General features: G+C 48.2%; 1 protein-coding gene across 1 annotated transcript in view; it reads right to left on the reverse strand.

Moving 5' to 3' along the window:
- Positions 1-7: 7 nt before the first annotated feature.
- FANCD2 (FA complementation group D2) overlaps positions 8-12520 on the reverse strand; it is a 52334-nt gene continuing 39821 nt past the window's right edge. Inside the window, exons 37-44 of the mRNA XM_084292533.1 lie at positions 12055-12148; positions 11190-11261; positions 5813-5851; positions 5094-5168; positions 3908-3982; positions 797-943; positions 212-280; positions 8-108 (exon numbers count right to left, since the gene is read on the reverse strand). Coding sequence (XP_084148659.1) covers positions 19-108; positions 212-280; positions 797-943; positions 3908-3982; positions 5094-5168; positions 5813-5851; positions 11190-11261; positions 12055-12148 — 661 coding nt within the window. The 3' untranslated portion in view covers positions 8-18. The remainder of the gene's footprint in view (positions 109-211; positions 281-796; positions 944-3907; positions 3983-5093; positions 5169-5812; positions 5852-11189; positions 11262-12054; positions 12149-12520) is intronic.

The raw sequence follows: 12520 nt of genomic DNA on the forward strand, positions 1-12520 counted from the left end.
CCCCGCCCCGGGCGGTGCTCAGGGGGCAGGGCCGCTGCCTGCCGCCCCCTGTCCTTCCTCCTCCTCCTCCTCTTCCTCTTCTTCCTCCTCGTCCTGGTCGCTGGGCTCCTGCGGGAGAGGCCGGTCTCAGCCCCGGGGTTGCAGGCTCGGACCCCGCCATCCCCACCCGGCCGCCTCACGGAGGGGGCAGGCGGTGCCCACACGGCCCTACCTCAGCGGAGTCCTCCTCGGAGTCCCTGGCTTCGGAAGCTTCAGAAGCTTGAGACAAAATCTCTTCTCCCTACGTGTAACACAGATATGTGTTGAGTGGATGGGAAGCAGCAGAAGCGTGCTGGGGTGGAACGGAAGACGTTTTGTTACTGCCTCGAATGAATAGGTTTGGGGTGAAAAGCAGGCTTTGTGCTGGCTGGCCTGCCTTCAGAGTGCAAGATGAAGAAAACGGCCAGAACGGGTTTCCATTAACACGCAGACAGCCGTGCAGGAGGTGTTCAAGGGGGGTTACTTCTTCCTTTTGCAAGTTCTTAGCCCTGAGGAGAGGAAGGGTCCCCGTACCCACTTGTTGGGAACGAGAAGAGCTGACCCCTTTGGTGCGAGGCACGCTGTGAGAAAGCCCCCAGAGATGCAGGACCTTGAAAACCTGACAAAATGCTTCCTGCTGTGCTTGTTACAGCTGTAGTATGGTCACGCTGAATGCAGCCTTTCAATACTACCCACACACAAAGGCAGAGTTACAGCTGTGGGGGTAAGGTGAGCACCATCCTTTCCCTGCTTGTAATTGCCCCCAAACAATTCTCACCTGCAGATCCCGATTTTTGAGGATGCCCACCCAGAATGCCTCCTGGCAGTGGTTGAATGCCAGCATTGCCTTCACTCGGTATACAAATTGTTCCAGTGACTTCTTCAACAAAGGCACGTGGTTAGTCAGTCCAAGATCTTGGCGAATCTACATACAAAACAGTTGAACAACATGGTTACAACTGATTCTTGCCTACATTTTCTGCCTGTAAAAATTAGGCAGTATGGACTCAGGCTGGGAGGAGAATTTCACTGGCAAATTATGTTCCAATGTTACAGGAAACTGGGCTAGTCCAAGCCAGTTATACAGGTGGGAGGGATGGGACACAGTTCCTGCAAAGGTTGCCCAAACTATGTAATTTCTTAGCCAAATTCTTTCACGTATTAAAAAAATAAAATAAAACTCAGACAAGCGTTTTGTCTAAAACAGCAAATGAGTCATTTCCAATAATCCAAGCAGCTGCATCCTCTGGTAAGAACAGGGGGAGCCTCAGCTTTCTCATAAACCTTACAGGCAGGCCACTAACACCTCTACCAAGTCAGATGAATTCTGCTCAGCCTTGGGAAATCTTTTGAGAATCTGCTTTTCATTTGCTCCATCCTCTCAGCAACAGGCTGGTGTCACTTGCTCTTTTCTCCAAGAACACACAGCTCCTCATGGACAGATCTCCCACTGCTGCTACCTTGCTCATGGCACCACAGCTTGCTTGCACACAAGTGTCTGAAAGATGCACTGCTGCTGGTGGCATGTGCAACTGATAATGTTTGGGTAAATCTGGCTCTCACATGCAAGTTCTTGGTGAAATACCAGTTATCTGTGTAGGTCAGCAATGGACAATCGCACAGATCCAATCCCCAGCAAAAAGCAACGCTACAAACTGCAGACCACCACACTACCTGCCTAGGAAGGGAAATAGCTGCTTGCTGATAGCTGCAAACTGCCAACTAATCCCGAGGGAGTTTCACGTCAGGAAATTGCCAGATTCCCAAGTACAGAGAAGACAGAACGAGAAAGGTGTTGAATAAACCACTGTAACGACAATATTTTCTTGCTTAGTGCCTGACATAGTTCCTTTACCTTAGCTGCATGGAATGTATCTGCACTATTAATTCCAAAATTATGCAGACCAAAGCAGCACTGGCTTTTGGAGGACTAGGACAGTTGGAGCTGATGTAAGCAAAAATCAGCTGAGGAAGGGCAGCTATGCCAAGTATCGTGTGAGATTTAGCTTCAGGTGAGCGTGTTTGTCTGAGCAGTCCCTTCCTGCTAGGCTTGGATCTAGAGCCATTGCTAAACCAGAGAACCTGCCAAGAGTCGTAAATAATTACTTTGTGCGTATTTTCTTCATTCACGAGAATACTTTGCAAGCTTCTTGCTCTCATTAGCTGTAGTCTGAAATCAGATTAACTTTATTTCTTGGACGAGGTCAACATGTATGGGAAGAGGGGCACTGCCTTGCTTCGTGTTCTGCCAGCAGGGAACGAGCAACTGAGTACCAACAGCAATCTGTTCTCTGGTCTGCGTGAGGCAGGAGCTAGCAATTGTCAGCATTAATCAGAACTTAATCAGGGAAGAGCTCGCCAGTGACACTACCAACACCACAGTGCTCCCTGGGTCTTGGAACCCACCCAACTGCTTTCAAGCAGTTTGGAGACTCGACAAAGCACCATGTCCTTTGCAAAAATCTGTTCCCTTATGTCCAGCATGAGATATGCAAGCTGATGCAGAAGAGCAAATGCTAAATACCTTAGGTGAAGCTGATCACTGCTGTCTGGTACGAGAAGCTCTTTAAAGACATTCATATCAAGGGAGTACCAAATCTTAGGTAACATCACATGTAAGTCAGTGATCATCTACTACTGTTGTACGAAAATGGTATCAAGACTGTTTTAACAAGTGTTGCCGTTAACTCCACACAGGTTATTTTCAGGTAATCCTCTTCATTCATTGCATACATTTATTTATTTGCCCCGAATCAGTCGCTGCCTTCTCACTCTTGCCAAAACAATTTGGCACAGAGGCCTGATCAGATTGCAGTGCATGGAAGAGCAATTGTAAAACAAAGGTGTTCACTAATCGCAGTTATTTGCTAAGAGGGACTGTGGAACACCACGCTTACACATCCAGGTCAAGTGCAAAAAAAACCATCACAAGCTGCAGTGGTGTTATGCTGCTTTTGGGGTGAACTGGGACTTTAAAGTGGGCACAAGGAATTAAGTTTCAAGTGTTACACTGGCTTTTTAGCATTTCCCAGGTTGGTGCCAGGTTCTAGTTCACCAGACTGATTGGACAGGTTCTCCTCTATGCTGAGAGCTGCAATGGCACGTTCTGTTTTTCAGCGAGGTTTTTCTGCTCCTGATGTCAGCTCTGGATTACACTGCTAGCAAGTCTAGCTTGGGGAGCACTGCTTCAACTACTTTGGAAAAGCTTCTTTCTCAGACGTGTTCTTGGAGCTCTGAGGAGTCTGACACAAGTGAAATTCCTTTTTACTGCATTTTTCCCCTGTGATTCTCTCTTGTGCTAAGTACTGTCTCTCCACACTGCAAGCAGGGTGCTAGTCCTCTTCTTCCTTCTTTCCCCCAGTCTTCTACAGAGAGAACTGCAGACTGGTTGGGTGTCACCATCTTACTCCTCTCCCTTTGCCCTTTTCTTTAATATAAATGTATAAAGCCAAAAAGGCACCTCAAGAGGATTTTGAGTATGGTTTTTCCTCGTCCGTTCTTCTGACTCAAAAGGCTGTTGGTCTTTGCCAAGGCTTCTCTCCCATATTATCAGTCTAGCACCTGTACTTTATTCCAGGTCTCTAAGGTCTTAGCTTGTGTCCTCAGAAACATCCTCTTGCAGATACCAATGACCAAAGATATCAAGAACCTGTCCTAAAAAATAGGGTACGCTAACCTGATCTGATATCCACCTCAGCCACTTCCAAATCGAATAATTGAACTCTAAGGCCATGAACTAAGGCTATTTCTCCTCCTTCCAGAGCTTTTGCTATAACTGATACTGCTGTAAGCCTGCAAGTAGAACCTGTCTATGCCCTAGAAAAACAGGGAGAGGAAAATAATCAATTCTTATGACAGGAGTTTGTGCTGCAATTGGAAGTTATCTTACCTTGGAGTGGCCACACATGTGATGAAGTTGTCTGGTACTCAGCTGCAAGGTTTTCAGCAAACCCTGCACATCATCCTGAAATAAAAAAATAAAAAATAAAAAAAGTAGATCAAATCATGGTCAAAGGATTTTTCCATAAGGAAAATTAGAGTAATGTGAGAGTCCCAGTAATCCTTTTAAAGATATGATGCAGAGATCATCAGATGAACAGGATAAACCACAGGAGACTTGCACCATGCACATCATCAAGTCACTGGTAACAGAAGTAGGATGACACATTATAAGCACTATCAGGCCAAGCAATTTGAAAACTGATTTTGAGTCAGCCTTTGGAACCTAACAGTGAAAGTGGAGCAGGTAAGATCAAGACCACCTTGGCACATCTTTGCTCAAGTACAACCTTTTTTATCAGGGGAACCGGAAGGAAAATATGGAACATACTGCTAGACTGTGATATTTGAAACACTTTAAATGTGAACTCTGGACATCAATTCTCTCTACTGAGCAAATTATGAGGCACTTTCTATTGTGCAGTAGTAATGACTAGATATCTTTTTGATGACTTCATTCCACCAGAGAGCCATAAGAACAGATCTCATATTTGCAATGGAAATGGGTTATCTATTAAAGACTCAGACAAGTTGCGAAGACGAAGCCAAAGAACGAGTCTCACCAGTAAAGGAAGTTCATCTTGCAACAAAGGAAAGGGAATAAAAGGACTGTTCTTGCTTATCACATAGAGCACTGAGGTTGCTCAGTCCATCTGCATTCATGCATATTGTACTGCTCAAAACTGCAAGAATTTTTGCAAAAACACCCTCCCACTGGATCCCTAGACCCCACCAACACCAACTGCTCAACGTGAGCTTCCTACTTTGAGGGACACCTTTGTGGTGATAACTGTTGAAGGAGAAGGAGGTTGAGAGGGCTTCCTTTGCTAACAGCGAATCCATTCAGCTTTTCCAAGAGTTCGTGGCAAAGAGCTCAGAAATAGCAATCTGTTTGCTAAGAGAGCACTGCACAGGCACGTAAGCAGGGCACAGCAAGCTGGAAACATCAGACACATTTGTCACGAAGCTCTGCAAGTGTTGTGCCAACATTTGACCAAAGACAGGAATCTCCTTAGAGCAAGTATCAATCATGCTTCTCAACCAGTTCTAGACAGTTCTGTCTCCAAAGTATTTACCCTATGTTTTTTAAAGCTGTGATCCAGGAGAGGCATGGCAAGCTTCAGAAATGCTTCTACAAAAAGACGTCCGTACTATAAAAGAACAATAAATACATTAGAAGGCAAATTTAAATTCCTTTTCAAAGAACCATCATGAAGTCAAGTAGGAGAGTAATACATTCTTTCAAGCTATCCTGGAGAGACTGTTCTTGCTTAGTAAAAGATTACGTTCATGTAAAAGCTGTACTGGAATATACAAGCTCAGTAAAGGGTCCCACTCTAGTCACTACAAAGGTGGACTCATACATGGCCTTGTAAATGGTCTCATAATTGTACGCATCCCTGGTTTTATTCACTAGCAAACTGGTGATAAACCTAAGTAAAGAAAATGACAAAGTCACTACGTAAATCCTAGCCAGAAAAGGAAGAGTTGCAGGAGGACACACTGCCTCTCTGGGCTCCACAGGAAACCTGCCTGTTGTGATGTCTCCTCTGATTTGAAGTACCCCAGGGAAAGCAGAGATGGAAAAGGGCTTAAGTCAGTAATGCCATTAGCAGCAAAGTCTTCATGACTGAGCCATTCGAGAAGGATAACTGGAAGACAGCTCAGCATATGAGAATGAGTTATATCTGCTTCTTCCAGAGAAATCAGTAACTACTCTTCTCCACTGGAAGCAGTAATTCAAGAAAGCTGGTATTTTAATAGCTCTCTTCAATTATTTTGAGTTCTTGCTTACCTTCAGGCAGATGTTGAGTACAGGCCTGCTGTCAAATACCTGTGTGGGCAAGAGGAGAGCTAGCTCAGTCTGCAAGTCTAAAGGCAGCAACACAAGCACAGCAGCCAATTGCAAATAGCCCTCAGTTACATGCCATTCATTCACAGTGTGTGAAACCTGTTCTAAGGCACCATCCATTCTCAAATTTCAGCAGAGAACACCACCTAAGTGCATGAAATGTAGTGGTTGTCAGACAGAAGTACTTTGCAGGCTGGCTATTCAGTCATCTAAAGGGAGCAGGGAGATACACCTTTTGCAGATGGCACAAAATCGTCCCAGTGAGTCTGAAATTATTGATAGTCTGGGAACTGAGAGACCCAGTCCAGCTGGTGGGCAAGTAAGCACCTAACAGACAAAACAAAACTGAGGTGTTCAAAATAATGTATTTTGGAGGAAGTAATGGAGCTGTTATATTAATGGTGTCAGCCATGAAAAGGCAGCAGGTGTCATTGTACAGGTCACACAGCTGTGGGCTTTCTTCTGGTATATTTTTGCATACATATTTTTTGCCAGAGACCAATTCTGTAACCAAACAATGAGCATTTTAACTGGCATAGCACACAGATGTCAGTAAAGGCTGAGAAGGTACTCTGGTGCTGCTATGGACTGCAAAAAACACAACTAGTTGAGTCAGCTCTACTCTTTATGCTCTCAGATGGCAGGTGCTGTGAGAGCATCTGGAGTGCAGGTAGGGCCCCAGTGAATGCTGTTGTACAGAAGAATCCAGCTCAATTCACCAGCACTCATAGGCTGTACTTGAAAAAGCTGAACTTGCTGATCATCACTGCAAATATGATAAAAGCAAACAGTAATGATCAATCTAGGCATAGAGCAAAAGTGCAGCCGTACTTGCTCCCTTCTGCCCAAAACGTGGTCACAATTGGTGACACTGATTTACAGAATTTCACAGAATTTCACAGAATTTCTAGGTTGGAAGAGACCTCAAGGTCATCGAGTCCAACCTCCAACCTAACGCTAACAGCCCTCCACTAAACCATATCCCTAAGCTCTACATCTAAACGTCTTTTGAAGACTTCTAGGGATGGTGACTCCACCACTTCCCTGGGCAGCCTGTTCCAGTGCCTCACAACCCTTTCAGTGAAGAAGTTCTTCCTAACATCTAACCTAAAACTCCCCTGGCTCAACTTAAGCCCATTCCCCCTCGTCCTGTCACCAGGCACATGGGAGAACAGGCCAACCCCCACCTCGCTACAGCCTCCCTTGAGGTACCTAAAAAGAGCGATAAGGTCACCCCTGAGCCTCCTCTTCTCCAGGCTGAACAAGCCCAGCTCCCTCAGCCGCTCCTCGTAGGACTTGTTCTCCAGGCCCCTCACCAGCTTCGTCGCCCTTCTCTGCACCCGCTCAAGCACCTCCATGTCCTTCTTGTAGCGAGGGGCCCAAAACTGAACACAGTACTCGAGGTGCGGCCTCACCAGAGCTGAGTACAGGGGGATGATCACCTCCCTCGCCCTGCTGGTCACGCTGTTCCTGATACAAGCCAGGATGCCGTTGGCCTTCTTGGCCACCTGAGCACACTGCTGGCTCATATTCAGCTGACTATCCACCATCACTCCCAGGTCCTTCTCTGCCTGGCAGCTCTCCAACCATTCCTCTCCCAGTCTGTAGCTCTGCTTGGGGTTATTGCGCCCCAGGTGCAGGACCCGGCACTTGGCTTTGTTGAACTTCATGCAGTTGACCTCAGCCCATCGGTGCAGCCTATCCAGATCCTCCTGCAGAGCTTTCCTACCCTCGAGCAGATCGACACACGCACCTAACTTGGTGTCATCTGCGAACTTACTGAGGGTGCACTCGATGCCCTCGTCCAGATCATCGATGAAGATATTAAAGAGGACCGGCCCCAGCACCGAGCCCTGGGGGACGCCACTAGTGACTGGCCTCCAACTGGACTTGGCTCCATTCACCACGACTCTTTGGGCCCGGCTATCCAGCCAGTTTCTAACCCAGCGAAGCGTGCGCCAGTCCAAGCCAAGAGCAGCCAGTTTCTTGAGGAGAATGCTGTGGGAGACGGTGTCAAAAGCCTTGCTGAAGTCAAGGTAGACCACATCCACAGCCTTTCCCTCATCCACCCAGCGCGTCACTCTGTCATAGAAGGAGATCAGGTTCGTCAGGCATGACCTGCCTTTCATAAAGCCATGCTGACTGGGCCTGATCGCCTGCTTCCCCTGCAATTGCTGCATGATGACTCTCAGGAGGATCTGCTCCATGAGCTTTCCTGGCACTGAGGTCAAACTGACAGGCCTGTAGTTTCCCGGGTCTGCCCTCCGGCCCTTCTTGTAGATGGGCGTCACGTTTGCTAGCCGCCAGTCGATTGGAACCTCCCCTGATAGCCAGGACTGTTGATAAATGATGGAAAGTGGCTTGGCCAGCTCCTCTGCCAGTTCCCTCAGTACCCTTGGGTGGATCCCATCCGGCCCCATCGACTTGTGCACATCTAAGTGCCGTAGCAGGTCACCAACCAGTTCTTCATGGATAATGAGGGCCACATCCTGCTCCCCATCGCCTTCCACCAGCTCAGGGTACTGAGTATCCAGAGAACATCCGGTATTGCCGCTAAAGACTGAGGCAAAGAAGGCATTGAGCACCTCCGCCTTTTCCTCATCTCTTGTAACTAAGTTTCCCCCCGCATCCAGTAAAGGATGGAGATTCTCCTTAGTCCTCCTTTTTGTGTTGATGTATTTATAGAAACGTTTTTTGTTATCTTTAACGGCAGTAGCCAGATTGAGCTCCAGATGAGCTTTGGCCTTCCTAATTTTGTCCCTGCACAGCCTCGCTACTTCTTTAAAGTCCTCCTTAGTGGCCTGCCCACTTTTCCAAAGCTTATAAACCCTCTTTTTCCTCCTAAGATCAAGCCACAATTCTCTGTTGAGCCAGGCCGGTCTTCTTCCCCGCCAGCTCGTCTTTGGGCACGTGGGGACAGACCGTTCCTGCGCCATTAAGACTTCCCTCTTGAAGAGCGCCCAGCCTTCCTGGACCCCTCTGCCCTTCAGAACCACCTCCCAAGGGACTCTACCAACCAGTGTCCTGAGCAGCTCAAAGTCAGCCCTTCGAAAGTCCAATACAGCGGTTTTACTGGTCCCCTTCCTGGCCTCGCCAAGAATAGTGAACTCCACCATTGCGTGGTCACTCTGCCCAAGACAGCTCCCGACGATCACGTCCTCCACCAGTCCTTCTCTGTTTGTGAAGAGAAGGTCTAGCGGGGCACCACCCCTGGTAGGTTCACTAACCAGCTGCATCAGGAAGCTATCTTCCACGCTCTCCAGAAACCTCCTAGACTGCTTTCTCAGGGCTGTGTTGTGCTTCCAGGATATGTCAGGGAAGTTGAAGTCCCCTACGAGTACAAGAGCTGATGATTTAGCAACCTCTGTCAGCTGCCTGTAGAATTCCTCATCCGTCTCCTCATCCTGGTTCGGCGGTCTATAGCAGACCCCGACCAGGACACTAGCCTTGTTGTCCCTGCCGATCCTAACCCAAAGGGACTCGACCTTGTCATTCCCAACCTCGAGTTCTACAACCTCGAAAGACTCTCTAATATAGAGAGCCACACCACCACCCCTTCTATGCTGCCTGTCCCTTCTATAGAGCTTATAGCCAGGCATTGCAGCACTCCAGTCATGAGACTGGTCCCACCACGTCTCCGTGATGGCAACCAAGTCGTAGCCTGCCTGCCGCACGATGGCTTCCAGCTCCTCCTGTTTGTTACCCATGCTGCGTGCATTGGTGTAGATGCACTTCAGCTGGGCCATAGCCTTATCCTCCAGCCTTGCCATTGTTCCCCCTGGCACAGCCCCAACAATCCTAGCCTCAGCCCCATCCCCCTTCCTACCTAGTTTAAAGCCCTCTCAATGAGCCCTGCCAGTTCCTGGCCCAGGATCCTTTTTCCCCTAAAAGATAGGGACCCGTCTGCGGCCATCAGGCCAGGTGCTGAGTAAAGTGCCCCGTGATCAAAAAACCCAAGATTTCTGCGTTGGCACCAGTCCCGGAGCCACGTGTTTAACAGGTGAGCTTTCCGTGTCCTCTCTGAACCCCTCCCTGCCACCATAGGGATGGACGAAAACACCACCTGCACTCCCGCTCCATCCACTAACCGACCCAGTCCCCTAAAGTCCCTTTTGATAGCCTTGAGGCTTCTCTCTTCGATGTTATCACTGCCCGCCTGGACTATCAAAAGGGGGTAATAGTCAGAGGGGCGTACCAGGTTAGGAAGCTTCCTGGCAACGTCCCTGACCCTGGCCCCAGGGAGGCAGCAGACTTCCCTACGGGTAGGGTCAGGCCGACAAATAGGGCCCTCTGTTCCCCTAAGAATCGAGTCTCCAACAACAATAACGCTCCTGTCTTTCTTGGTGGAGGCAGTCCTGAGGCGCGGAGTCGACCTCCTCGCCCCAGGCATCCTCCTGGGAACATTTGCTACCTCTTCCTCACTCACCGGCCTCTCAATCTCTAGGGCCTCAAACCTGTTGTGTAAGGGCACCTGGGAGGGTGGGGCCGGAAGGGGAGGGCATCGCCTGCGATGTCGAGCAGGGACCTGTTTCCATTCCTCCTCAGCTCCCAGATCCCCTCCCTCTGCCCGACGGGGACAGGGCAGGGGGTCCGCCCCCATTTGAGGAGTCTCACCTCGGCACCTCCCCTTGAGGCCCTGCAGGGAGTTACTCCAGAAGTCTATCTCCCGCTCACATTCCCTGATGGCCCTCAACCTCTCCACCTCCTCCTTGAGCTCCGCCACCATGCGGAGCAGGTCATCCACCTGCTCGCACCTCACGCACGCAGTTTCTCTGCCTCCCGCCGATGGTAGCAACAGGCTCAGACACTCCTTGCATCCGGTGACCTGAACTGCGGCATTTTTTAACGGGTAGTCGGTCTGGGTGTGTACCGACTTCCTGGAGAGCGCGCCGTGCCTGGTGGCGACCATTATCACCTAGCTACGGCTGTTGTTAACGAGGTGTTGTTTGTGTGTAGGGGGAGCGCTCCGCCCTTCCGATTGTGCCAACTCAAAAACTGATGGAAGGGAGTATTTCATCCAGTGGGGCTGACCTCTGGAATTTATCACCACAGGGTGACGTGGAACGTTGGCAGGGTTCAAAGGAAGCACACATTGGGTGTGAGTCAGGAGCTGAGGGCTATCAGATAAACACTGAATTAATGTTCTAGACAGGAATCCAAGCCTTCCGAGATCAGAGCATTAGCTAGTAAATCATCCTTCACTAGTCATCACTAGTAAATCATCCTTCACATTTTTCCCTTGTGCTCACAAAACTGGGTAAATTGCTAGGAATCTGAAGGTAAAACCAGAAAAATATCCCAAACCATCATCGATCCTCACCTTGACCAAGTTAACAAGGATGTGGAAATTCCGCACAGCAATGTTCCACTGCAGCAGTTTCTCCAGTTGTGTCTAATGGGATGCAAGGGGACCATAATTAGAACCTCCTGGAAACAATGTTAAGGCAAATGAAAGACAAGGAGGTGATCTGAGACAGCCAGCATGGCTTCACCAAGAGCAAATTGTGCCTGACCAATCTGGAGGCCTTCTATGATGAAGTGACTGCATCAGTTGACAAGGGAAAACCAACCAACGTCATCTACCTTGACTTCTGTAAGGCCTTTGACATGGTCCCACATCACATCCTGATCTCCAGACTAGAGAGAGAAGGTATTTAAGGGTGGACTGTTTAATGGATAAGGAATTGGCTTGAAGAACCGTACCCAAAGCATGGTTGGTTTTGAGAACAGCTGAACAAAGCTTCCCCACAGGCAGATTTATCAGACAAAACCACTGACAAAACCACACAATGGCAATGCCAGCCTGATCAGTTCCCACATGCCTTAAAAAATGCTCAGAGTTAACACATTTCCTTGATCTTAGAGAAACTCTTGCTTGGAAAATAATTTTGTGCTGCAACACAGGTGTGCAGGCCAACTGCAAAGCTTTTTATTTTGCTGATTACTATCTGTTTTCCAGTTATGGCTTCTAATGAATTTACTGTTTTTTACATGGTGCAAACCAAGAAAAAAAAGGATGCTACTCCTGTGTATCAGTGTTGTATGATCAATGAGCCTCTCTGACTGCTTTTCACAGACCATGTTCAGCAGTAGATTCCTTTACAAGCTGTACAACTTTATTATGCTGTATAGTTTAACTTAGGCCCTTTTCCCCCTCAGAGATTCCATTGCATTTGTTTTCCTACCTCACTTGAGTCTGATGGTTTCCCAGCTGGGATGCTTTTCACTGAACTCTCTAGCTGAGCTATCATTACTCTGAAGAAAACCGGGAATGTCTGCCTGTGGAGTAAACAAGAGCAAAATTAAAAGCCATCCCTCAGCACCTAGACAGACTTATTGTCCCCAGAACAATGTGGAATACTTAAAGATTGCCCAGCTGAGCATTCTGCTTAGTAGCAAATCCCAAGAGACTGAACCTAGGACTCATAAGCGTGTCTCTCCATCAAAAATCTAAGATTTTAGTTGTTCTGAAGTGCAGGAAATTTGGCCATCCCTACATATGCCATGCTCCTTAATTCCTGTACTAGTAGCAGGAATAACCTGAGTCCACAGAGCTTTTGCAAACCATGTACCAGCCCAGGACTGCTTAGAGCTGCCCCAGGTCTATGAAGGTGACTTTCAGAGTGCTTTATATCACAACAGTAGCAGCAT

This window comes from Netta rufina (assembly GCF_964035555.1).
Source record: "Netta rufina genome assembly, chromosome: 10".
Classification (NCBI taxonomy): Eukaryota; Metazoa; Chordata; class Aves; order Anseriformes; family Anatidae; genus Netta; species Netta rufina.